The 24,034-nt window shown below is 43.2% G+C and overlaps 1 protein-coding gene across 4 annotated transcripts in view; it reads right to left on the reverse strand.

Moving 5' to 3' along the window:
• Positions 1 to 24,034, reverse strand: part of MRAP2 (melanocortin 2 receptor accessory protein 2) — a 52,701-nt gene that overhangs the window by 21,296 nt on the left and 7,371 nt on the right. For 3 of the 4 annotated variants that reach the window (XM_073022601.1, XM_038002229.2, XM_073022600.1), the window contains exons 2-3: positions 8,919 to 9,052; positions 1,687 to 1,786 (exon numbers count right to left, since the gene is read on the reverse strand). In XM_073022601.1, coding sequence (XP_072878702.1) covers positions 1,687 to 1,786; positions 8,919 to 9,045 — 227 coding nt within the window. In that variant the 5' untranslated portion in view covers positions 9,046 to 9,052. Of the gene's footprint in view, positions 1 to 1,686; positions 1,787 to 8,918; positions 9,053 to 18,102; positions 18,175 to 24,034 lie in introns of all 4 variants that reach the window. The other variant, XM_038002228.2, reaches the window with a different exon arrangement.

Genomic DNA, 24,034 nt, shown 5'->3' on the forward strand with positions numbered 1-24,034 from the left:
ATTACAGGCATGAGCCACCACACCTGGCTGTGTTTACATTTTTCTTTCTAGCCCCTGATATCTACAAATAGCTGCGTGAGGGCAAGAACTGCTCCCTTTGCACAGGCATTTGTCATAGTTGACGTGCAGGCGGAAGAGTGAACAACAGATGCTGGAGGCTGATGAGACACAACCATGAAAGAGAGCTGCTCCCAGGCTGTGAAGCAAAAATAAGATACTGAATATAAAAATGCCAGGATTCCTGTGAAACTTCTTCTATTCACTCTCCCAGGTCTCTCCCACCCTCCCCTGTCCTGCTGTGTACATGAGAAAATGGCCTTTGATGCAGCCTCTGGCTGCTGGCTGTGTTCAGCCAGTGGGGCGCAATGGTGAGAAATGGGAAGGAGGGAGAAGACTGAGGTATTGGTCTTCACTTTGAGGCTCCTTCCCTGAGAGGTCACACTGGACTAGCTGTGTCCCTCAGCCCAAAGTCACAGCTACTCTCAGCAGACTCGCGGGTTCCAGTTGTGGCCCCACCGCTTGCTTCCTGGGATCTAAGATGGCTGCTCCTCAGTGTTGCCAGCCTTGCTGTGCTGCATGAACCTGTGTAGCTGCCCTCTTCCCTGTCCATAACTTCTGCACAGCCCCTTTATCAAAAACTTTTTTTTTTTTTTTAGACAGAGTCTGGCTCTGTTGCCCAGGCTGTAGTGCGGTGGCATGACCTTGGCTCACTACAACCTCCCGGGTTCAAGTGATTCTTGTGCCTCAGCCTCCCAGGTAGCTAGGATTACAGGTACCCTCCACCAAACCAGGCTAATTTTTTGTATTTTTAATAGAGACGGGGTTTCACCGTAGCCAGGCTGGTCTTGAACTCCTGGACTCAACTGATCTGCCTGCCTCGGTCTCCCAAAGTGCTGGGATTACAGGTTGGAGCCACCGTACCAGCCAAAAACTCTTTTAATTGCTGTTGCCTGCTGGTGCTGACTAATAAGGTATTGAATGTTCTCTGTTTTCCCTTTTATTAAAAATTTGGTATAAAATACATAAATCCTTTAAGATATTTCTGAATTTTTTACAAGCCATTAGTGAACAAATGCTTTTTGATGTTTCTCAGTGTTCTTTAAGCAGTCATGTAATACTTCAGTCCAAAGTGCAGCATCATCACAAGTCCTACCATGTTATGAGAATTATGTAAACCACAGTATTGGCCTTTGTATCCTAGTTTCAAGAAAACTCTGTTAAATGTATTAATCATTGTCAATAGTTAATTGAGTATCAAGGAACAACTATTACTCTGCTTCTTGAAATAATTTTTAAAACTAGTTTTCATCCTATTTTGCTATTGTCTTTTCCACTGTTTTTAATATGGTGAATCATCTAAATCCTTTTGGGAATATGGATAAAATACATTGTAATTAATAAACATTTCAATGTAAAAATCAGGCCCCACATCATCATTAAGACTGTAGGAAAGGACCAAGAAACCCAATTTCATAAAAGTCCACTTGAAAATAAGCCCAAGACGCAAGAAACAAAAAGCCAGGAGAATAGTTGGATCCAATCCACAGGCATCTGGGTTCAGACAGCAAATCCACAACCACCGCCTTCTCTTCATCCACTGGAAGCACCTCCAGCCCTGGGTAGTAGTTTCCATTTCCTCAGTCTCCTGTGAGGCTTAAGAGACATTTAGGAACCGCCCAAACTTACTCTTGGTGTGGGGCTCCTGTCTTGGTCAGCAAGGTCAGCACAAAAAACATAAAAATCACGAAGACTGCAAGACCAACCCAAAATCCAATCACAATGGAATCTGCAAGACAGTTAATACTGCAATTAGTATTTCACAGTAGTTTACAACTTGAACATTCAAGAATCAGAGCTTCTTGGAGAGGCTTTGGTACATGAAACATGAAAGGAAATCAACAGTCTGATCCGCAGTTGGCTGGAGACTGATAAGATGGAAAGGATGACGGGGAGGGAAGAGTCTGCTCCGTCTCCAGGTTTCTGTCTCAGATAGCACGAAGGGATTGAGGCCTCATTGACTCATGGTTTCCGTATCTCAAGGAAGGAACCTAGGCCAGAGCATAGGTTATCTTGGGCCTCAAGATTCCACTCATGTGTGTTGAGTTAGAAAATAAAATGTTTAGCAGACTACCAACTCAAGTTTTAAGTGATTTGGATTGCTACTGTTAAAAGAAAAACTGTAGACAAATTAAATTTAACAGATATTAACTGTGCAAGGAAAACAAAATTCTTGAACCGGGAAGCTCCCAGAATCTGAACAGATTCAGAGAGACTCTGGGCTGCCTTATGGTTGGTTAAGATTTAGGGACAGAAAAAGGAAAATGATGTACAGAAAAAAGAAACAAGGTATGGAAACAGCTGGATTTGAACACCATTTGAACAGCTGTCTGCCTGTGAGTGCCTGAAGTGTAGCTGCGTGATTAGCTGAGACTCAGCTATTGTTATGGAAGCATTCGCTAGGTTTTCAGTTTGCTTACCTAGTAAGCTAGGTCACAGCTCATACCTAAGAATGCAAGTATGCAAATATGGAGACCTTCCTGGGCCAAATTTTAGTTCAGCAACTCTATTGGTTAGCAGCTCAATTAGGTAGCAACTTTGTATTCTCACTTATGTTCACCATGAAATAATTCAGGCTGTCATTACTTCTTGCAGAGAACATACAGATGGCCTCTTGAGTGCTCTCTCTGCCTTCTACCTTTCCCTGTGCTTTATTTCTGTACAAATCTGCTTTAATCACAGTCCTGATGATATTGCTCTTTCGTGAAAAGCTCTCCAACAAAAACAGAACTGACCCACTTTTCCAGATTAAAAGAGATTCCATATGTAAAGCACTTTATACAATGTCTGACAGCTGAGAAAACGGTACACCACAGGTGCTGGCTACTGTCATTAGAATTGTCAATTTCTCCCAATTTACCTCACTTTAAAAACCATGTGTTTCCAGTCATACTAGGGGACCCTGTGTCCCTGTATTTACCGTAACCTTAGCCACGGCTTCCTCACAGCCACACCTTACCAGGGCTCTGACCACTACCTGCCTGGAACAACTTTTCCCAACCTGGAGCTAATGAAAGTGTATCCATCCTTCCAAGTCTATCCGCTACAGTGTCTACTAAGCCTCAACTAATTTCCATAATTGATGTGTTCTCTCCCTCCTTTGAACCCAATAACATTTTTGTCTGTACTTCCCTAAACAGGGCTCTCCTGGGTCCTATCTTGGATAACAATCACAATTCTTTATCTCTAGGTTCAGGGTTAGATTGGATTGTCCACAGAACTTGGTATATGCACAGTAGGGCCTCAAATCTAGGACACAACAGAGTTGAATCATTCTACATTTTTTGGCCTATACTAAGAAGCTTATCTATGTGGAAATACACTAAGGATGCTTAGCAATTTTCTAAAAATAAGTGATTGGAGTTTAAATATCAAATGTGTTTAAACGTAAAGCTTTATTCTAATTAAATTATGTATGTGTAGCACTTTTTCCAAAGTGAAGAAATCAGATTAAGAATTTACTCTGCATAATTCATACTTTCATCCTCCACATACTATTGCCTAGAGGTTAACAATGTGTATTCAGCACTCTGAAAAGCTAATGTGTCTAACCTTAAGTGCCAAAGAAATAGAAATTGTATACTTTGCCTTTTAATACAGTAGAAATGAGGCATAAAAAAAGACAAGGACAAATACCAAACACCACATGTACTGAGGTACAACTAACATGAAACAATAAAATCTCAACTATCTAGGTGTGGACTATGAAGAAACATTATACAGTTAAATAACAGTTCCCTGCACTGTACTTTATCAACTGCCTGCATAGCAAAAGCAAATTGTAAAATTATACACCAATGCTATATTTAAATCTTCGGTTTAGAATTGAATCATGTTGATTGACATTTTTCAAATCTGTGTACTAGGAAGGTGTTCTCCTAAGGACAGCTTTCACACTGCAGATGGTGGACTGACTCCTGGAGGCGGAGGAAAGTGTGCCCTTAACCCAACCCAGTCCCCCTTCCCTCTGCCCTTCTAAGTGCCCAAGGGAGCTAATCAAAAAGCAGCAATAATGTGAAGCATGGGAGGGCTACACCCTTCAGAGAAGTCAGGCGGCGACAATGTTGGGGAGAGGCAGGCTGTGGGTAGAATCTGAGAATCCTCATGATCCAACAGCATTTCCAAACATTTCTTTAATAATGTGGCATCTATGTTTTCCATGGCAATATGCTTTAAGTAGCTCTGCTTATTCACATTCCACTTGGAACAAAATGTAGCTTCCTCAAGTTATTTCCACTAATTTCCCCCAACCTCATCTTCTGCCCTATGACCCATCCCCAGGGGACTTTCTCACCCTGAGCCTCTTACAAGAAACATCAGAGATCCCCATCTCATCCCAGAAATATCCAAACTCTCCCGAAGTTGTATTCACATGTTAAGTTTCATGGGCATAGGCACTACAGTAATATGGGAAAAGTGGAGCCCCTTGTCTTCCCAAAAGTGTCCTTTTCTGGGAAGAAGTCAGAATGAAGTTTTATACAGAGCAAAGCTCCAATGTGGCTAGATGGTTAAGAAAGTCCAAAGAAGCCTTCCAAAGGAGTTTCCACCACAGCCAAGCTACCACAGTCTGTCCTGTCTAGACACTGAGCTACTTGGAGACTACTATTGTAAGGGGGTAGAACAATTGCCCAGGGGAATTGCAAATGGAATGTGTCATAATAAAGTAACTCCCCTTAACCTAACCTTTAGTGAATGGAATGGAACAAGAGAGCTGAAAGCTGACATGATTTTTTTCCTTCCCATTCTAGGGTAGGACCAGGTTAACTACTCCATCCAACTCGCCCTCCTCTCCACCTCTTGAGAATAAATGGTGAACTTCCCATTTCGTGGTTATATGAAAAACAAGGGTTAATACTTCACTTGAAAGAGAGGGTTCGACACTGTCCTCACACCACTTTTGGTTCCTAAGGCACTAGGGTCAATTCTGTGATATGAATTCCTGGCAGAGAGCCAACAGTGATGTTCCCACACTTGTCTCTACTGTCTTACTCCAAGCTTTACAAGTTCTAGCTCTGTTTCTCATCCTAATAACCTGGCTTCTTGTTGACTCATCCATGCACAGGTCTGATATCCGCAAGGCGGCACATAAAAAAGCATGGATTTGGCCACCACTGATACCTCATATTAAGAGGATATTCCTTCAGTTTTTTCTCAACACAGTGGTCAGAGTGGTCCTGCTAAAATGTGATTGTCCACTCATTGACTGATCAGCTTTTGCTTCTGCTGCTTTAAGAACACCTTGTCTTACCCAGCCACGCCCTTCATAGATGACCCATTCCTCTCCTTCCCTTTATAGCAAGACACTTGAGAGATTTCTCTGTACATGCTGTCCCCAATTTCTCTCCTCTCATTTTTTCTTGAATCAATTCCATCAACCTTTTACCCCCAGCACCCCACTAAAACTGCTTTTCAAACCATTGCCAGTAACTTCTACATTATAAATCCAATGGTCAAATCTCAGCCTTCAATTAACTTGACCTAATAGCAGCATTTGACACAGACTGTCTTTGCAACCCTTTTTTCAGTTGGCATCCAGAAAACAAAAATTGCCCAGTTTTCTTCCTACTTTCTGTACATTCCTCTCAGGCACCTATACTGCTATGCAACCCTCCAACTTCGAAACACAAGCGTGCCCAGGACTCAGCTTTGGACTCTTCAGTTTTCTATCTACACTCACTTATCCAGCCTCTTGGCTTTGAACGCATACTATTTACATGCTGATGACCCTCAAGTCTACAGCTTCCCCCCACCCTCTCCTCCCTTGTCCTCCTGGATATGTGATAGGTGTCTCAATTTAACAAGTCCAAAACAGAGCTCCTGGCATTCCTCTCTGAAACCTCCTTCTCCCATACTCTTCCCCATTTGTTAAAGGTAATTCCATCCTTCCAGTTACTCAGGTCACAAATCTTCAAATCATTCTTGACTCTTCTTTCTCTTACACACCGCCAATCCATTGACAAATCTTGCCAGATCCATCTTTTAAAAACATCCAGAATGTATGCCTTTCTCACCACTTCACTCTCCCCACCTGGCTCCAAGCCACCGTCATCAGCTGCCTGGACAATGGCAAAGGCCACGTGAATGGTCTCTGCTTCTAATTTCATGCCTTTCACTCCCCAGTTGCAAAGTGATGCATTGAAACCTAAGCCAGATGGCACTTCTCTGTTCTAGACCCTCAAGTAACTGCTCAGAGTAAAAGGCCAAGCAAAGTCCTTAGCATGACCTCTGAGCGCCCCCACCATGTCCATGTCCCCAGAGCCTCTCTGACTTCATTTCCTGCTGTTCTGCCTCTTATCACTCCCTTGGTATCACGCTGGCCTCCTTGTTCCTTGCATGATCCAGTTCACTCCCGCCAAGGATCCTTTGCTGGAATGTTTTTCCCCGAGATATATTATAGCTCAATCTCTCAGTTCCTTCAGGTCTTTTATCAAATCTCTCCTTCTCAGTAAGGCTTTCCATGGCCACTCTATCTATACTGTCACCTCTACACTCCACATTCCTTTCCCCCCACTCTATTTCTCCTTTTATATTGCCATCTGACATTATCTATTTAACTATTTATTGTCTGTCTCTCCCACTAGAATGCAAGCTTTATAGGAGGAAACATTTTTGTCTTTTCAGTTCACTGTTGTCTCTCCAGTGCTTAAAATAGTACTGCACATACAGGTGCTCAATAAATAGATAGTGAATGAATGAATAAATACATTTCTACTCTGTTGGTGCCAAATTTGTATAAGATACATGTCCACTTCTGATACATGATAAGGTTTAATATGGGATTCAAAACCAATGGCATAAGAATTATCAATGACCATCTGAGGTTGTTTCTCAGATGAAACACGCTTTGAAGGTAGGAATCTTAATTTCAGCAGAGGAACTTAGTCTAAAGATGGAGCTATTGTTGCCAAGTATGATCCATTACAGGTAAGGCAAATAAAGATAACTGTTATGGTCATTCCTGTCCTCAATGAGGGCTTCCCCTTGAAATGTCCTGCTTCTGTTCTTTTGAATCTGCATCTAATTGGCTTTGTATTTTCCCCAGCAAAACAAGGAGTCATACTTGAAGGTCAGAATCACAGCATTTTTAAATGAAAGAGACTGTACCAAAGCACACATTTCAACAGTTGACTTGATCTTTTCACTTTCCTGTATATCTGGGGTTTTGTGTTTGTTCATTTTTTGTTATCAATGTGTCTCACATATTGTCAGGTTCCTGAAGCTAAGGGCTTCTACTTATCAGCTCTCTTATATCAGAACAGTAAGTATTCAGGTATTTTTGTTTTATCTTGATGTGAATATTAAAATTAACAAAAGCAGTTGTTATTAATGGTATAGTAGGTAGTGTAAGTAAGGAAAGAGTGAGTCACACCTCTGCCTATGTTTCTCAGGAAGTTTTCCAGCTATAATTATTTCTAGAATGAAATATCCTTACAAAAGATTTTATTCAATTGTCTCTGGAAATGTACCAACAAAAATTATAGCAGTAGGCCTGTCTTCTGTGCCTCTTATACTAAGGAAAAGAGACAGGAGCAAGCTGACACAAAAATAAAGTTGATGTCACCAAGCTGTAAAAGCCCACATTTCAAGAAAATATGTGGCAATTTTCCCAGTCATTTTGATTTTCACTATAATTCAGAACAAGCAATTGTCCTTACATAAAAGTTATCCCAGAAAAACAACATATTAAAGAATTTAAGTAAATTAAGGAGGGTGATTTCACACCCAACAGCCTTCTACCAGATAATCAATGACAACATACCTTAATGAATGCCATGTGCTTTTTTCCCTCAAAGAAATACTGAGTAGATGTCAATAAAGGAATGAGTGAAAGTATTTAATTATTACTACTCACTTAAGGGGTAAAGGACATATGGTTTAGTTAATGATTTTTGCTAAAGGAACAAAAATAGAAAGCCGTTCTTGCAAAAGAGCACCAAGCTGGTGCAAGAGATCATGAATGCCAACACAGGTCAGGATAGAAGCAGCCAGGAAATAATTAAAGGAATGAAAACACTTTCTTTGCTACATTTGTGTCTCCAAGTCCTCTTATATTTCCTAATGTGTCCCACTAACCTGGACCAGTTAAGAACATAAAAATTTTACAGTGCTGTGGATAATTCACTCTGACAAAAGTGAACATTTCAGGGATATTTACGGGGTTACCAAGACAGGACCTGAGACTGGGCAGCAGTTCCTGCCTACCATGTTAACTGTTAACTCTACTTAGTGAAACAAGGATGTCTCATGCTGGCCAGTCAGCATTCACTTATGACTGGAGTTGAATAGCAACGTCTCACAGAATTACATTTCCTTGCTCTGTGCTGGACCCTTAATTACTCCAATAGCATGAAACACAATTCATGCCTAGAACACAGGGTTAGAAATGATTGCAGGCTATTCTGGCCCGTCATAATGAACACACATGGATACACTGCTCTCCACAGCTCTAGAAAACCAACTGGGATGAAAAGATGCTGCTGTGTTACAAAAGAAAGTTCTTCAAACAACAGTTCCAGATCCTATTTTTATACATATTTTTGATAGTTCAAACATTCACAGTTTAGAGGAGCTAAAATAGCAAATGCTTTTTTAAAATTCTCAATCTCAGCTTGACATTGATTCATGTTCTCCTACTACAGGAATTTTTTAGTCTTTCATCAGTTAGAATCACCAAGGCCCTCCTGTACCATTTCTGAGCAATCAGCCTATGTATGGAGGTGAGATGTTTTGTGGGATTTGGGAGGCAGAGGACAGAGAGTTCTGTAAGAAGACAGAATGTTCAGGAGAAATAATCCTTGGGGATTTCACAGGTTAAGAGAAATACAATTTGTGCTTACAATGAGGAATTGTATAAAACTTACATTTATGAGCCTTTAGTCCTTCAAAGGAAACTGGTCCAATCTCATAATATTCATATTCCCAGGTGTAATCAGAATTAGATGCCGATTGCTGGGAAGTTCTGTTAGAAATTAACCTCTGGGCAGACATCTTCAACCTGTACAAATAGAGAAAGTCAAGCGCAGAACCTGTTAATTCATCCAGAGCTGCACAGTTACCTTAATTACTCTTGATCACATTCAGGAGTTTGGCAGCAAACCCCTTGAGGAGGTCTTACCCCCTAGGCCAGGAGAGGTTCTTACCACCTGCCCACACCTCATGTCATATGGCCACTACTTCCTTTTATCTCGCCACTAGACTGGAATAAATGTATTTGAAACCAGACACTGTATTTTTTTGTGAACTTAACCCAATGCCTGGCACATAACCAATGTTCAGTAATTGATGAAGGAAAGAAGGAAAGGAGGGTAAGAGTATGTCAAAATCTCTGAGCTTACAGCTTCAGCCTCAGCACCTATACCTGCAAGAGTATGTAAAGAGTCTGCTGAAGCTAGTTCATTTCTGATACTAACTTGATGTATTACTCAATCTCAGATTGACATTGATTTCAGTTCTCCTATAAGGGAATTTTTTAGTCTTTCATCAATTAGAATCACCAAGGGCCTCCTGTACCATTCCCGAGTAATCAGCCTATGTGTGGAGGTGAGATGTTTTGTGGGATTTGGGAGGTAGAGGACAGAGAATTCTGTAACAAGAAAGAATGTTTAGGAGAAGTAATCAAATTAGTATCAGAAATGAACTAGCTCAGTATGTATCCATTGAACACCTACCATGCAACAATGGAGATAAGCAACCTAAGGTTTTGTTTGTTTGTTTGCTTTTCTTGCTTCCAGTGGGGTTGGAGGAAACTAAGTTTAATAAAAAGGAGTGAATAAAGAAAAACAGGCAACCAAAGTTGCATAGTAGATCTTGCAGAAGATCCTCAACAGAAGTCCACAACTTGTCCAACTGCTTACTCCTGAAATTTATCATATTTTCAGGATTTCCCGAGTATCTTTGTTAACTGTGACTATTTTAGACCAAAAAATCCTGACTTCTTTGGGAGAAGATGATTGCACTGCGCAGCATGGATGCTGAAGGTGATAAGTCAATGCAGCCTGTGTTCAATAACTGTGTTTGAGCACCTACGGTGTGTGCAAGACACTGCACACTGTGGGGTGGGCAGAGATGCCTGAGACAGATCAGTACTCCACAGGCCTTCCTTTACAATGGAGAAAGGGAGACAAAGCGACAAATAGCAGTAACATAAGGGAAAATTTGAATGAAATATCAGCAGAAACGAAGATTCACTGAGCAGTCACTACCACTGCGCCCGCTTCAAGAGCTTTCTGAGATTTCTTTCGCCCACACCCCTCCTGACTGCCTCCAGGGCACAATCCTCAGGGAAGCTGGGGCAAAATCACCACCACCACCCTTCCGCCACACTTCTCCATCACTCTCCCCTTTCCCTCACCCCTTCTTTCCCATCCCAGACATGACTCCACAGAAAAGGACTCTAACCCCATGTCATCATACTGTTCAAAGGATGGGCCCAAAAAGCCTAAAATATTTACTTTCTGGTCTTATATTATAGAAAAAGTTTGCCAATCCCTGCTATAGAGCCATGAAAAAAAATCTGAGCTTCAGTTTTCCCACTAGTAACACGAAGATGATTATGGTACCCACTTCATGGAGTTGCTATAAAAATTAAATGTGATGTTGCATGGAAAATTAAGACAAATATTAGCAGACCGCACAGCTATTAATTAGAAATGCTGATCTTGAATAGAAAAGCCTTGCTTTGTTCTTCAGACACACCCAACTCCCTGGCCAGCCAATTCTTACCAAATGCACCAAGTGTTAACTGATTGTTTCAAGCAATCTACCTGCCTCACCCTCCAGAGTGCTGGGATTACAGCTGTGAGCCACGGTGCCCAGACAAATAAATAAAACTATGACCAAAAATTACTTAAAGGTGTTTAGATCATTTGAAAGTTAAAATGATCAACATTTACATCCTGGGATTCATGCTGTTCTACCAACTCAAAAATAAAATAGTATTTCTCTCCTTTTTTTTCTTTATTAAGGAAAATAAGATGAAGTGTGGTTTGATCATGTCATTTTTAGTAGAAATCAACATTACAACTACTATAACAGCAGAGCGGAGGGAGGCACTCAACTTCATCTGGAACAGAAAAATAGTGAAAAGTACTTAACGGAATGAAGAAAATAAAGATGGAGGGTGTGTGTCCAGGGCACCACAGAACTGAGAGCTGTTCTCCCATGGCCACACAGTTCTCAAAGTCAGCACACTGTGGGGACCTTCATCTGTGGCTGCCAGGGTCCACAGGACCAGTCAGAAAGCAGTAGTAACATCACCCTCATAGGGCCAGTCAAGAACTAGTCGATAAAATGTGTCTGTGTAAGAGTTAACTGTAAGGAATATCAACCACCCACCCTACAACAGAGACATGCCTTCTTTTTCTCCCCCTTACACTATCCCCTTTCATCTAAATGAACTTTTTAGGGATTGATTACTAAAGGGCATTACCAAAGGGTAATATAAGTTATATGTGCAAAAGTCCTGAAGGTGGGAAGAGAGGAGTGAAGTTCTGACCAACACTGACAGACAAGAATGACTGAATAACAGAGTCAGCCTACAGGAGGTTCTCATTCTGCAGAATGAAATGTGACACCAGCTCTCCAGTTGCCTAAGTAGCCTTCAAACAAAAGAAGAGGCATGTGTCTCCACTGGCTCTTTCCTCTCACTTCTTGAATCCCAAAGATAGCTTTGGAGGACAGAACCTCTGACCTCTTCTTTAAAGCAGTCACCTAGTGCCCTGGAAAAAGTCCACGAGGCATTATTTTTTCATGCAAGTCTCAAATTAACCAGCTTAGGCCATCAGATGCACAAGGACCAACAACAAACATAAGGCAGTGCTAGGGAAGTGTTCTGCGTCATCCCCATTAACAAGCCCGCAGTGACTCCCCAAGCTTTGCTGAAACGTAAGCTGGGAACTACCAGCATGTCCAAGCAGCAGCCCCCTGAGTCTGCTATTCCACCACAGTGTGTATGATCTGGGCCATCCATGCAGTAAGGGAGGCAGCCTGGCACTGAGCCTCACTCCCTGGGGTGCTGACAGGCCGGCAGCTGCTGTCTCTTGAACACAACAGCAGGAAGCAGCAGCTCAACGGGAGCTGCTCTCTGTGTGGCTACCACTCCTGAGAACCACCCTCCCCACCCTGAGATTTTCTTAATGTCAGATTTCTTTATGATATTAGAGTCATGAAAAATAACTTCTTTGACAGAAACATATCCTAAACAAGCTTCCACATCAGAGAGACTAAATTGCTCTTTTGAGCAGCTGAAAGCATCATTGCCAACAAAAGCAAAAATGAAGATTAGGACTGCATCCCAAAGCTAGCCCTGAAAGGAAGCTTACCTTTTCCAGATGTGCACAGGGTAGTGTAGCCCATGCCAGCCCATTGTCAGGGAAGAGGGAAGATCACAAACCCAAACAGAGAAAGCGTGGTAAGCAGGCCCAGACACCTCTCACTAAACCATCACCTCTTCTCCAACCCACATTCCCATCACTTTCATCCCTTCTTCAGACTATCCAATCTTTCCCGCTCCAACCCAGGTTCCTATACCACTCCTGGGCACTCTCTTTTCCTCCCCGTCCCTCTTTTTTTGAGACAAGGTCTTACTCTATTGCCCAGGTGGGAGTACAATGGTACAATCACAGTTCACTGCAGCATTGACCTCCCTGGCTGAAACGATCCTCCTGCTTTGGCCTCCCAAAGTGCTGGGATTACATGCATGAGCCACCACACCTGGCCTCTTTTCCTTCTTTTATTTTGAGGGGAGTCTCCCTCTGTCACCCAGGCTGGAGTGCAGTGGTGAGATCTCGGCTCACTGCAACCTCTGCCTCCTGAGTTCAAGTGATTCTCCTGCCTCAGCCTCCCAAGAAATTGGGACTACAGGCACATACCACCAGATCCAGCTAATTTTTGTGTTTTTGGTAGAGACAGGGTTTCACCATGTTGGCCAGGCTGGTCTACAAACTCCTGACCTCAGGTGATCTGCCTGCCTGGGCCTCCCAAAGTGCTGGAATTATAGGCATGAGTCACCGTGCCCAGCCCTCTCTACCGTCTTAAAAATGGATCAAGCAATTCTCTCCACCTCCCTGAATTTGAGGAGATGTACTCAGACATAGAACTTCCCAAAGTAGTTCTATGAATAAATTCTATTCTAATCATAAAGCCATTATTCTATGAATAAATGGCTTTGTGTCAATATCCTTGGTGGATTACGATGGTATGCACAGTAAGGGGGCTGCTTCTTTGGAGTTAGACACTTTTTTTCCGTGTTAAGGGGTAAACATCAGCAGATGAGTTTTTCAAGTGACCACTAACCCAGGCACAGGACTAGCACATTAAGAAGAAATCCAAAAGGTGCCAGAAACCCTGAAAAATGAGCATGCCCCCACACAAACATGTCAGTTGTGTAACTGACAGCGCAGCTACTGAGGCATTCCAAGAAACTGCCAGCCAATGCCACAAATCCAAAGACCTATGCTGACCAGTTTGTACAGGCGAAGACCTAATGGCCAGTCAGATGATCAAAATTCCCAACTGCAATGACTCTCTCACCTTCCTCTTCAATCCTCAAACTCCAAAAGTAGGCATGCCTCCCAGGACCACCAACCTCTGTTCTGGCCCACGCCAGGAAGGTCTTGTTAGTTACCTCTTCTTATCCTTCTTCTTCTTACTTCCAGGAATGACTGTCCCCCACACAACATAGAGAAGTCACCCTTGTGACTCATAACCCTCTCTCTCTTCCAGCAAAGAGACTTGAGAAACCAGAGATAAAGCTCAGCCACGCTGCACTTTGGCGGCTGATGAGCCCAAGGTGGGAACTTCAGAATTGCAACTTTAGAAGCTTAATTTCCTCCTTGCACAGAACAATGGTGCACCCAGCCTACCCATGTCTAAGTGGGTAGGATCACATAGAAAATGAGAGACTTCAACATTATGAATCACACTCCGAGCCAGCTGGATCTTCTTAAAGCATCTCTATAAGGCAGCACCTCCCAGCAAGGGATCATGCTTGACCCTCTCAATCAAAGCTGCCACATTGTCCTCCCAGGGCAGTGCTTTAAAAACAGTAACATGGTGTTATTCTCCAGTTTACTTCTCCTTTTTATAGAGTCTGCGTAAACCACCACCTTCTACTGGCACTTCCCACTTAATTTCCAGGTCTGCTGATTCTTTTTCTGTGAATCCATTTTAAGTCAGTGGTGTCTTTCATGGGGCATGGATTTTTCTTTCCTCCAATTAAATAAAAAAGATCATGCTTCCAGGACTTTGTAGTCTTCTCCTCCTTACTACTATTTTGACTCGAGTATGACTCTTTTGAAGTCTGATGCTCTGGCCACTCAATTCAGTCTAGAGATGTTACACGCACGTACACACACACACACACACACACACACGTACGCATGCTGGGCTCTTCCTTTTCAAATGGACATACTTCCCAAATTTCTCTACACTGCCAAGTTTTATGCCATTCTCTAGTGTTTCCTAGAAAGTACTCAGTTACCCAGCAGTCCTCAAAAAATGGTGACTGACAGCTGACAGAGAATTGAGGATGTATCTATTTCCTGCCTATCCCTGCTTCTCCTGTGCAGTCAGCAACTTGTTTCCAGCAGCAAGGCAGCGAACAAAAAGTGTTCCCAAGCCTGAAGACTTCTTCCATCTTCACATAAAAATCAATGCCAATAGAAGAACAACTTCCGAAAACAGAAATGGGACTTAATGTTTTACACTGATAGATATGTAGTCACCACCTGAAATAAAGAATTGCTTAATTAAGAAGTGGGCACCCTTCTTTCACCAGCTGGTGTCTCAAAGGGGACAAGCAGTTTGTATTCATAAATCTACCTCTTTCTGTTATGCCTGGCCACCTATATGGTAGTAAACAGGCTAGGAAGGTTTTTTTTGTTGTTTTTTTGTTTTTTTGTTTTTTTTGAAATGGAGTCTCCCTCTGTCGCCCAGGCTTAAGTGCAGTGGTGTAATCTCAGCTCACTGCAACCTCCACCTCCTGGGTTCAAGCGATTCTCCTGCCTCAGCCTCCCTAGTAGCTGGGATTACAGGTATGCACCACCATGCCTGGCTAGATTTTGTGCTTTTAGTAAAGAAAGAGTTGACCATGTTGCCAAGGCTGGTCTCAAACGCCTGACCTGAGGTGATCCGCCTGCCTCTGCCTCCCAAAGTGCTGGGATTACAGGCATGAGCCACTGTACCCAGCCAGAAGTAATTTTTAAAGTGAGTGTTTCCTGGCTCTGTAGTACTCCACAGGTTAGTCCCATTCTAATAGACTTCAGCTGGACATCAAGAAGAATTTCATGTTACACACCCAGGAAAGAAGCTGTAAAGTCTCCATCTGGAGAAAATTTCCAGAGAAGAGAAAAGGCATGGCCCTGAGATACGACTGCACCTCTGCCCCTGGCTCTACAGATTCAGGGAACTGAATTTTCAGTTTTCCAGAGACAAGAAAGCCCTTACGGACTCAGTCATGCTAATCAAGCATAGCAGAATGATTTATAATGAGCATATCCATTTGTTGAATAAGGAAAACAATTTTCACGCTGACCACAGCATATGTTTTACATGGTCTGGGAAACAAAATTCAAGATCAGAAGATTAGCTGGTGAAAGTAGAATCAGGACAAGGGAGTTGTAGTAATATGACAAAACAGAACCGTAATGCTCCATCCCACTACATGTGTGTCTACGTGTTAGACTGCCGTCCTGTATTCCAATGTCAATGTCCTGTTGCCACCACAACATGCTATCATGGTGGAGCTGGCTTCCCCAATCACAGGAAAGGCATAGGCTTAACTCTAGCCTTTTCTAGACCTTGCTTTTCTTGGTCTGTCCTTCAAAAAATTCTAGGCTAGTTGAGGACACCAGTAGAATACCAAGTCAGTCACTTTTATTACAGTTAGGTTTTCTGAGTTCCCATGACTACTTTATTTTTGCTCTATCTGTAAACTGTTAGGGAAAGCGCGCTTTAAATTACTAGTGTCAAGTCAAAGAACCAACTATCAAAAAGAAATCTTCATAATGAGATACCACTTCACACCCTATTAACATGGTAAATATCAAAAATCAAAATAAGTATTGGTGAGGGTATAGAGAAACTGGAACCCTTGTGCACTGCTGGTAGGAAGGTAAAAAGGTACAGTCACTGTGGAAGACAGTATAGCAGTTTCTCAAAAATTGAAACATGGAATAACCATATGATACAACAATTCTAATTCTGGATATATACACAAAAGAACTGAAAGCAGAGACTTGAACAGATATTTATGCACACCTATGTTCATAATAGTATTATTAACAATAGCCAAAAGGTCAATACAACCCAAGTGTCCAATCACAGATGAATCATAAACCAAATGTTGTATGTACAATGCAATATTAAGCCTTAAAAAGCAATGAAGTTCTGAAACATGCCACAACTTTGATGAACCTTGAAAACATTATGCTAAATGAAATAAGCCAGTTACAAACGGACAAATATTGCACGATTCTACATATATGAGGTACCTAGAATAGCCAGATTCTTAAAGACAGCAAGTATTGGGTTGGTGCAAACGTAATCGTGGTTTTTGCAAATACTTTTAATGGCAAAATTCACAATTACTTTTGCACCAACCTAACAGAATGGTGGTTATCAGGAGTGGCAAAATTCACAATTACTTTTGCACCAACCTAGCAGAATGGTGGTTATCAGAAGCTAAGGGTGGGGAAATGGGAAACTGTTATTTACCAGTAAAGAGTTTCAGTTTGAGATAATGAAAAAGTTCTGGAAATGGATAGTTGTCATGGTTGTACAACAATGTAAATATATTTAATGCCACTGAACTGTACATTCAAAAATGGTACATTTTATATTATGCATATTTAACCAAAATACAAAAAAGTTCTAAATATTGTTTATAATTTTTTTTCTTTAGGCCAGGCTTGGTGGATCATGCCTGTAATCCCAGCACTTTGGGAGGCCAAGGCAGGTGGATTGCTTTGAGCCCAGGAGTTCAAGACCAGCCTGGCCAACATGGCAAAACTCCATCTCTACTAAAAATACAAAAACTAGCCAGGCATAGTGGTGCATGCCTGTAATCCTAGCTACTTGAGAGGCTGAGGAACAAGAATTGCTTGAACCTAAGAGGCAGAGATTGCAGTGAGCTGAGATCACACCGCTGCACCCCAGCTTGGGTGACAGAGCAAAATGCTGTCTCAAAAATAAATAAATTAATTAAATAATATAAATAATTTTTAAAAAAATAACAAGAAGCAGTGCTTCCCAATCATAGCACTTGAGGGGAGGGTAATGAGAACTCTCTAAAGCAAAAGAGAACCCCAGAGGATGACAGAGGGTGCTGAGACATCTGAGCACCCCTCCCTGTGTGGATCCTTCCTCCCTGGTCCACTTTCAAGGATCCAGCTTTGCTCTTTTCAGCAGCCCTGTGGAGATTCCCTTTCAAGTAAAAGGAACGCTCCCTCTAAGCTGTGAGGAATCACCCCTTTCAACCCCTGGGAGAGTCTTAGACAGGTGGCAGAATATGTGTGCTTTGCCAGTTCATGGTCCTCTCACCCTGACCAGTCTTGGAAACACACTAGCCACTTCCCAAATTCTCTTTTTTTTTTTTTTTTTTTTTTTTTGAGATGGAGTCTCACTCTGTGGCCCAGGCTGGAATGCAGTGGTGTGATCTCAGCTCCCTGCAACCTCCGCCTCCTGGATTCAAGTGACTCTCCTGCCTCAGCCTCCTGAGTAGCTGGGACTACAGGCGCATGCCACCACACCCGACTAATTTTTTCTACTTTTAGTAGAGACGAGGTTTCACCATGTTAGCCAGGATGGTCTCCATCTCCTGATCTCATGATCCGCCTGCCTTGGCCTCCCAAAGTTCTGGGATTACAGGCATAAGCCACTGCACCCGGTCAAATTCTCCTTTTTATAAGCTTTACCTTCTGTTGTACCTGTCATTACCCCAATTCATTTCAGGAGAAGTCCACCACAAATTATCATTCCAAAGCTTTCAGGCCCTTCTCATGGATTACATTTAAAATTAGCAGCTTCCCAACAACAAAAAGGAAGCACCTTAATTTCATTAAGCTGGTTCCATCCAGTCTCTGGGGAATGTTTTCTAGAGACCAGCCAGTTTTCATGGACCTGAAATACAGAGTTGCCAGCATTTTTATTTTGCCAAGTAAGGAAAAATTTTTAAAACAACTATTATTAATAATTATCATTTTGTAGACAGTTATCTTAAACACCCTCCAAGCAGAGAAGATGTAATTTCACAATAAAGGCAGTCCTCTGCAAGACAGGAGGACTAGCAGTTTGACATCAATATTTTCACAGCAAGCAGACACTTCCATGGGGGTTCGCATGACACTGCCTCTGTCTACTACATTCACACAAGAGCTACCTATTATGGCTGAAATATTCACCCCCTTTATAAACAAAGGAAAAGAACTAAAAGGGATGTAGTGAAAGTCCTTCCAGATCTATGATTCTGTAACTTAACAAAATTATCAAGTTGCTTTTTACTTGTAACACAAACTCAGTGGTCTGTATCTATTTGTATTATGGGTGTGTATGTGTGTTCACATGCATGCGAAAGCACATGCACGTGAACATACACATTGTGTGTGTGTGTCTACATATACTTTGTTTTTTTTTTTTGAGACAGTCTCACTCCTCGCACAGGCTGGAGTGCAGTGGCGCGATCTCGGCTCAATGCAACCTCTGCCTCCTGTGTTCAAGCCATTCTCATGCTTCAGCCTCCTGAGCAGCTGGGATTACAGACGTGCACTACCACACCTAATTTTTGTAGTTTTAGGAGAGACAGGGTTTCACCATGTCGGCCAGGCTGGTCTCAAACTCCTGGCCTTAAGTCATCCGCCCACCCCCGGCCTCCCGAAGTGCTAGAATTACAGGTGTAAGCCACTGTGCCCAGCCTGTGTGTATACCTTTTTTTTTTTTTTTTTCAGGCTTCTTCATCTTTAAGGAAGGGTGAGGAGTGGGGGCAGGTCATTTGTGGAGGTGGCTGCAGAGCACATAGGTCTCGGGGACAGGCTTGCCAACTCCAGGACCTTCATCAGGGCCTTACTGGCTTCAATGCAGATTTGGATCTCTGCCCTCACAGCCTCATCGGCTGCACCTGACAGCTCCACCAACACCTTATTCAAGTTCATCTTGGCTGCCCATGTCCAGCATGTCCAGCGTCACTACCATCATTCACTGTGTATACATATATTCAGTCATTCCTTAGCATCTGTGCAGGCTTGGTTCCAGGACCTCTCAAACACCAAAATCCAGAGATTCTCAAGTCCCCAGTATAAAACGGTGTAATATTTGCATAGAACCTATGCACAGCCTCCAGTATACTTTAAACAATCTCTAGATTACTTATAATACCTAATACAATATAAATGCTATGTAAATATTTGCTATCCTGTATTATTTAGGGAATAAATTACAAGGAAAAAAAGAGTCTGTGCATGTTCAGTATCCTTTTTTTTGTTGTTCAAATCTAGTTAACTATCCTTTTCTTGTTTAAATATTTTCCATCCACAATTGGCTACATCTACGGATGTGGAACCCACGGGTGTGGAGCCCCTACTGTACTACAATGTGAATACGGTGCTGTATGGACTGAATTGTGTCCCCACCCCCAACATCCATATGTTGAAGCCCTAGCACCCAGTATCTCAGAATGTGACTATATTTGGACATAGGGCCTTTAAAGGGGTAATTAAGTTAAAATGAGGCCCTCATCCATTCTGAAGAAAATCTTCATAAGAAGAGGAGATTAGGACACACAGAGAAAGGCATCAAGGGAGCCCATGCACAGAGGGACAACCATGTGAAGAGGCAGCAAGAGGGCAGCGGCTGCAAGCCAAGGAGGCAGGCCTGGAGCAGAGCTTCCCTTCTGGCCATTGGAGGAAACCTACGTGACCAGCACCCTAATCTTGGACTTCCAGTCCCCAGAACTGTGAGAAAATGAATTCCTTTGGGAGACCAAGGCAGGTGGATCACCTGAGGCCGGGAGTTCAAGACCACCCTGACCAACATGGAGAAACCCCATCTCTACTAAAAGTACAAAAATTAGCCGGGCGTGGTGGCGCATGCCTCTAATCCCAGTTACTTGGCAGGCTGAGACAGGAGAATCACTTGAACCTGGGAGGCGGAGGTTGCAGTGAGCTGAGATCGTGCCATTGCACTCCAGCCTGGGCAACAAGAGTGAAACTCCATCTCAAAAAAAGAAAACAGAAAATAAACTCCTGTGGGTTAAGCTACCCAGTCTGCGGTATTTTGTTATGGCAGCCCAAGCAAATTAATATCAGTGCTGAAACTAATTTGGGGAAAACAATGTTCTCTTTGGTGAACTAATTAAACTGTCCTAGGAAGTCCATTAAAAATGACTTACTTTATACCAATCACTCTTACTATAACTAAAAAATAAATACATTTTTGAAAAGAAAACATTTACAAAATGTCATTAATCTATTCCACTTCATGCCATCTTCAGCAAACACGTCCACTAAGTTCTCATAAATATGCCCTTCCTGGAGAAAGAGCACTAGTTTTGAACATGCTAAAATTATTATGAGTCCATTCAGATCAACATTATATTCTAAACACTGTTGTTTAACCATGAAAGATTTAGTAGAGGTCAAAAAGTCAAGGACTGCAGACTGTGCTCTTAAAGAATTCAGGCTTGTTATTTCAAACTATCCTCTCCCACACAATGAACTTCACTTTTTCAAATACACCCACCCACCCCCTCACACCCACCCTGACACACACACACACACACACACACACACACATGGGTTAAGGGGCAACAAAAAAGCCTGAAGACATAGACAGTAGAAACAACAGGGTCACTAAAAAAGGGAGGGCTCATGATGGTACAGGAACCTGGGATGGGGAAACCCTCAAAGATGGTCCTCTGAGCTTTTGCCCATTCAGTTCCACCTGCAAGCTGGACTTCCTCTTCCACCTCTCCAGATTCCTGTCTACCCTTGTGGGTAGGGATCAGATATTACCTCCTCCAAAGAGATCTCTCCAACTATTTCACCACATGAGGATCTCTCTCTTCTCTCAAATCCCATTACATGGATTATCTGAATCTCTCATTTTAGCAGCAAGAAAGTATACACCAGACTCCTCAAAGACTTGGCCTCTCACTGAGTCATACTGTTTTACATAGCTGCTATTCTAAAACAGCCTGGCTAAGAGAATTAAAACTTTAAAGATCTTCAACTTTCAAATTAGATCATTTTAAGAATACCAGGGAATCAACCCCTCTTTAAATTCTAATTAGTGGAGTTTTTGAAACACTTGGCACAATAAGAATAAGAGAGACTGGCCGTGCCTTAAATCACTGTGAGGATGACTTGCCAAACAAGACTACTTTGTATTTTTGGCTCATAGTATCTGTCTCCAAGCAGCACACACCATATCACACACTATTTGTTATGGTCCTGAGCTGAACCATTCTTTTAGCAAAGGAGTGAAAAGGAGAGGTACTGTGTCCGGAATTGGTGGGTTCTTGGTCTCACTGACTTCAAGAATGAAGCCGTAGACCCTCGTGGTGAGTGTTACCATTCTTAAAGACGGTGTGTCTGGAGTTTGTCCCTTCTGATGTTCAGAGGTGTTTGGAGTTTCTTCCTTCTGGTGGGTTCGTGGTCTCGCTGGCTTCAGGAGTGAAGCTGCAGACCTTCCCAGTGAGTGTTACAGCTCATAAAGGCCGCATGGACCCAAAGAGTGAGCAGCAGCAAGATTTATTGCAAAGAGCAAAAGAACAAAGCTTCCAAAGTGTGGAAGGGGACCCAACGGATTTGCCACTGCTGGCTCCAGCCTGCTTTCATTCCCTTAGCCTACCGCACCCACATCCTGCTGATTGGTCCATTTTATGGAGAGCTGATTGGTCCATTTTGACAGAGTGCTGATTGGTGCGTTTACAATCCCTGAGCTAGACACAGAGTGCTGATTGGTGCGTTTACAATCCTTTAGCTAGACACAGTGCTAGAAAAATTCTCCAAGGCCCCACTAGGTTAGCTAGATACAGAGTACTGATTGGTGTATTTACAATCCCTTAGCTAGACATAAAGGTTCTCCAAGTCTCTACTAGACCTAGGAGCCCAGCTGGCTTCACCTAGTGGATCTGGCACCTGGGCTGCACGCAGAGTTGCCCACCAGTCCCGAGCTGTATGCCCACACTCCTTAGCCCTTGGGTGGTCCATGGGACCTAGCGCCGAGGTGCAGGGGGCTGTGCTTGTCAGGGAGGCTCAGGAGGTGCAGGAGCCCACGTCGGACGGGAGGAAGCTGGGGCATTGCTGGCGGCAGGTCCCAAGCACTGCCCAGCGGGGAGGCAGCTGAGGCCCCACGAGAAATCAAGTGCAGTGCCGGCACACCCTCTGCAGCCGCCGGCCCAGGTGCCAAGCTCCTCACTGCCAGGGGGCTTGCCTGGGTGCCAGGGCCACCTGCTCCCAGTGCTAAGCCTGCCGAGCCCACGCCCACCCGGAACTCACGCTGGCAGGCCAGCGTTGCGGGCATTGCGGATGTTGCAGGTGTTGTGGGCGCTGCGGGTGCAGCCCCGGTTCCCGCCCACACCTCTACCTCCACACCTCCCCAAAAGCAGAGGGAGCCGGCTCTGGCCTCAGCCAGCCCAGAGAGGGGTTCCCACAGTGCCGTGGGGGAGCTGAAGGGCTCCTCAAGCGCCGCCAGAGTGGACTCCAAGGCCGAGAAGGCGCGGAGAGCGAGGGCTGCTAGTGTGTTGTCACCTTTCAGTACCATGTATTTCCAGCTCTGTTCCGCAGAAATGGAAATGTAAGCTAGAGCAGTGGTTTATTTAAGAGCTTAGGACAGAGCAGTAGAAAACCTGAACTTTCTAATGACATCTTATCTTCTGAGGCCTGGGGTCTTAAACTAGGATGTGTAGCTCTTGTAGTTTCTCCACCTACTGCACCCACTGCCACCTCAGTACAATCAATTACAAGCAAACCAGAGCTTGGGGTGCAAGGACAGTGCAGACTCAAGGCACACCATAGCCTCCTCATCTTTCAGGGAGGGGCCTGCCCAGAAAAGAGGGGCTTTATAAAGTGAGGGCAAGAATGTAGTGTCCCTCAGCTTGCCTAGGTCTAAGGATCCCAAATAGTCCCCAGAGTCTCAAGGCATACCTGGTTCATCTTCCTGGAGCATCAATAATACAGGACCTGGAGGATTATGTTTTATATTAAATAAGCGCAGATATGTTACAGAGTAAACTGTAAGAACCAAATAAATGTTTGCTCCTGCCACCTTTGGCCTCTGCTTCAGAATCCTAGAAATAAGGATTAACTCTCCTCTCCTATTGGGATAATTCAGTGGAAGATTTAGTCCATTCTCATACTGCTAATAAAGACATACCCGAGACTGGGTAATTTATAAACAAAAGAGGTTAAATTGATTCACATTAGTTCAATATGGCTAAGGAGGCCTCAGGAAACTTACAGTCATGGTGGAAAGGGAAGCAAACACATCCTTCTTCACATGTCAGCAGCAAGGAGAAGTGTGAGCAAAAAGGGGAAAGCCCCTTATAAAACCATCAGCTCTCATGAGAACTCACTATCAGGAGAACAGCTTGGGGATAACTGCCCCCATGATTCAATTACCTCCCACCAGGTCCCTCCCATGACACATGGGGATTATGAGCACTACAGTTCAAGATGAGATGGGTGGAGACACAAAGCACAACCATATCATTACACTCTTGGCCCCTCCCAAATCTCATGTCCTCACATTTCAAAACACAATCATGCCTTCTCAACAGTTCCCCAAAGTCTTAACTCATTCCAGCATTAACTCAAAAGTTCAAGTCCAAAGTCTCACCTGAGACAAGGCAAGTCCCTCTGCCTATCAGCCTATAAAATACAAAACAAGTTAGTTAATTCCTAGATACCATGGGGGTACAGGTATTGGGTAAATACACCTGTTCCAAATGGGAGAAATTGGCCAAAACAAAGGGGCTACAGGCCCC

The sequence above is a fragment of the Chlorocebus sabaeus genome, chromosome 13 (assembly GCF_047675955.1).
Source record: "Chlorocebus sabaeus isolate Y175 chromosome 13, mChlSab1.0.hap1, whole genome shotgun sequence".
Lineage (NCBI taxonomy): Eukaryota > Metazoa > Chordata > Mammalia > Primates > Cercopithecidae > Chlorocebus > Chlorocebus sabaeus.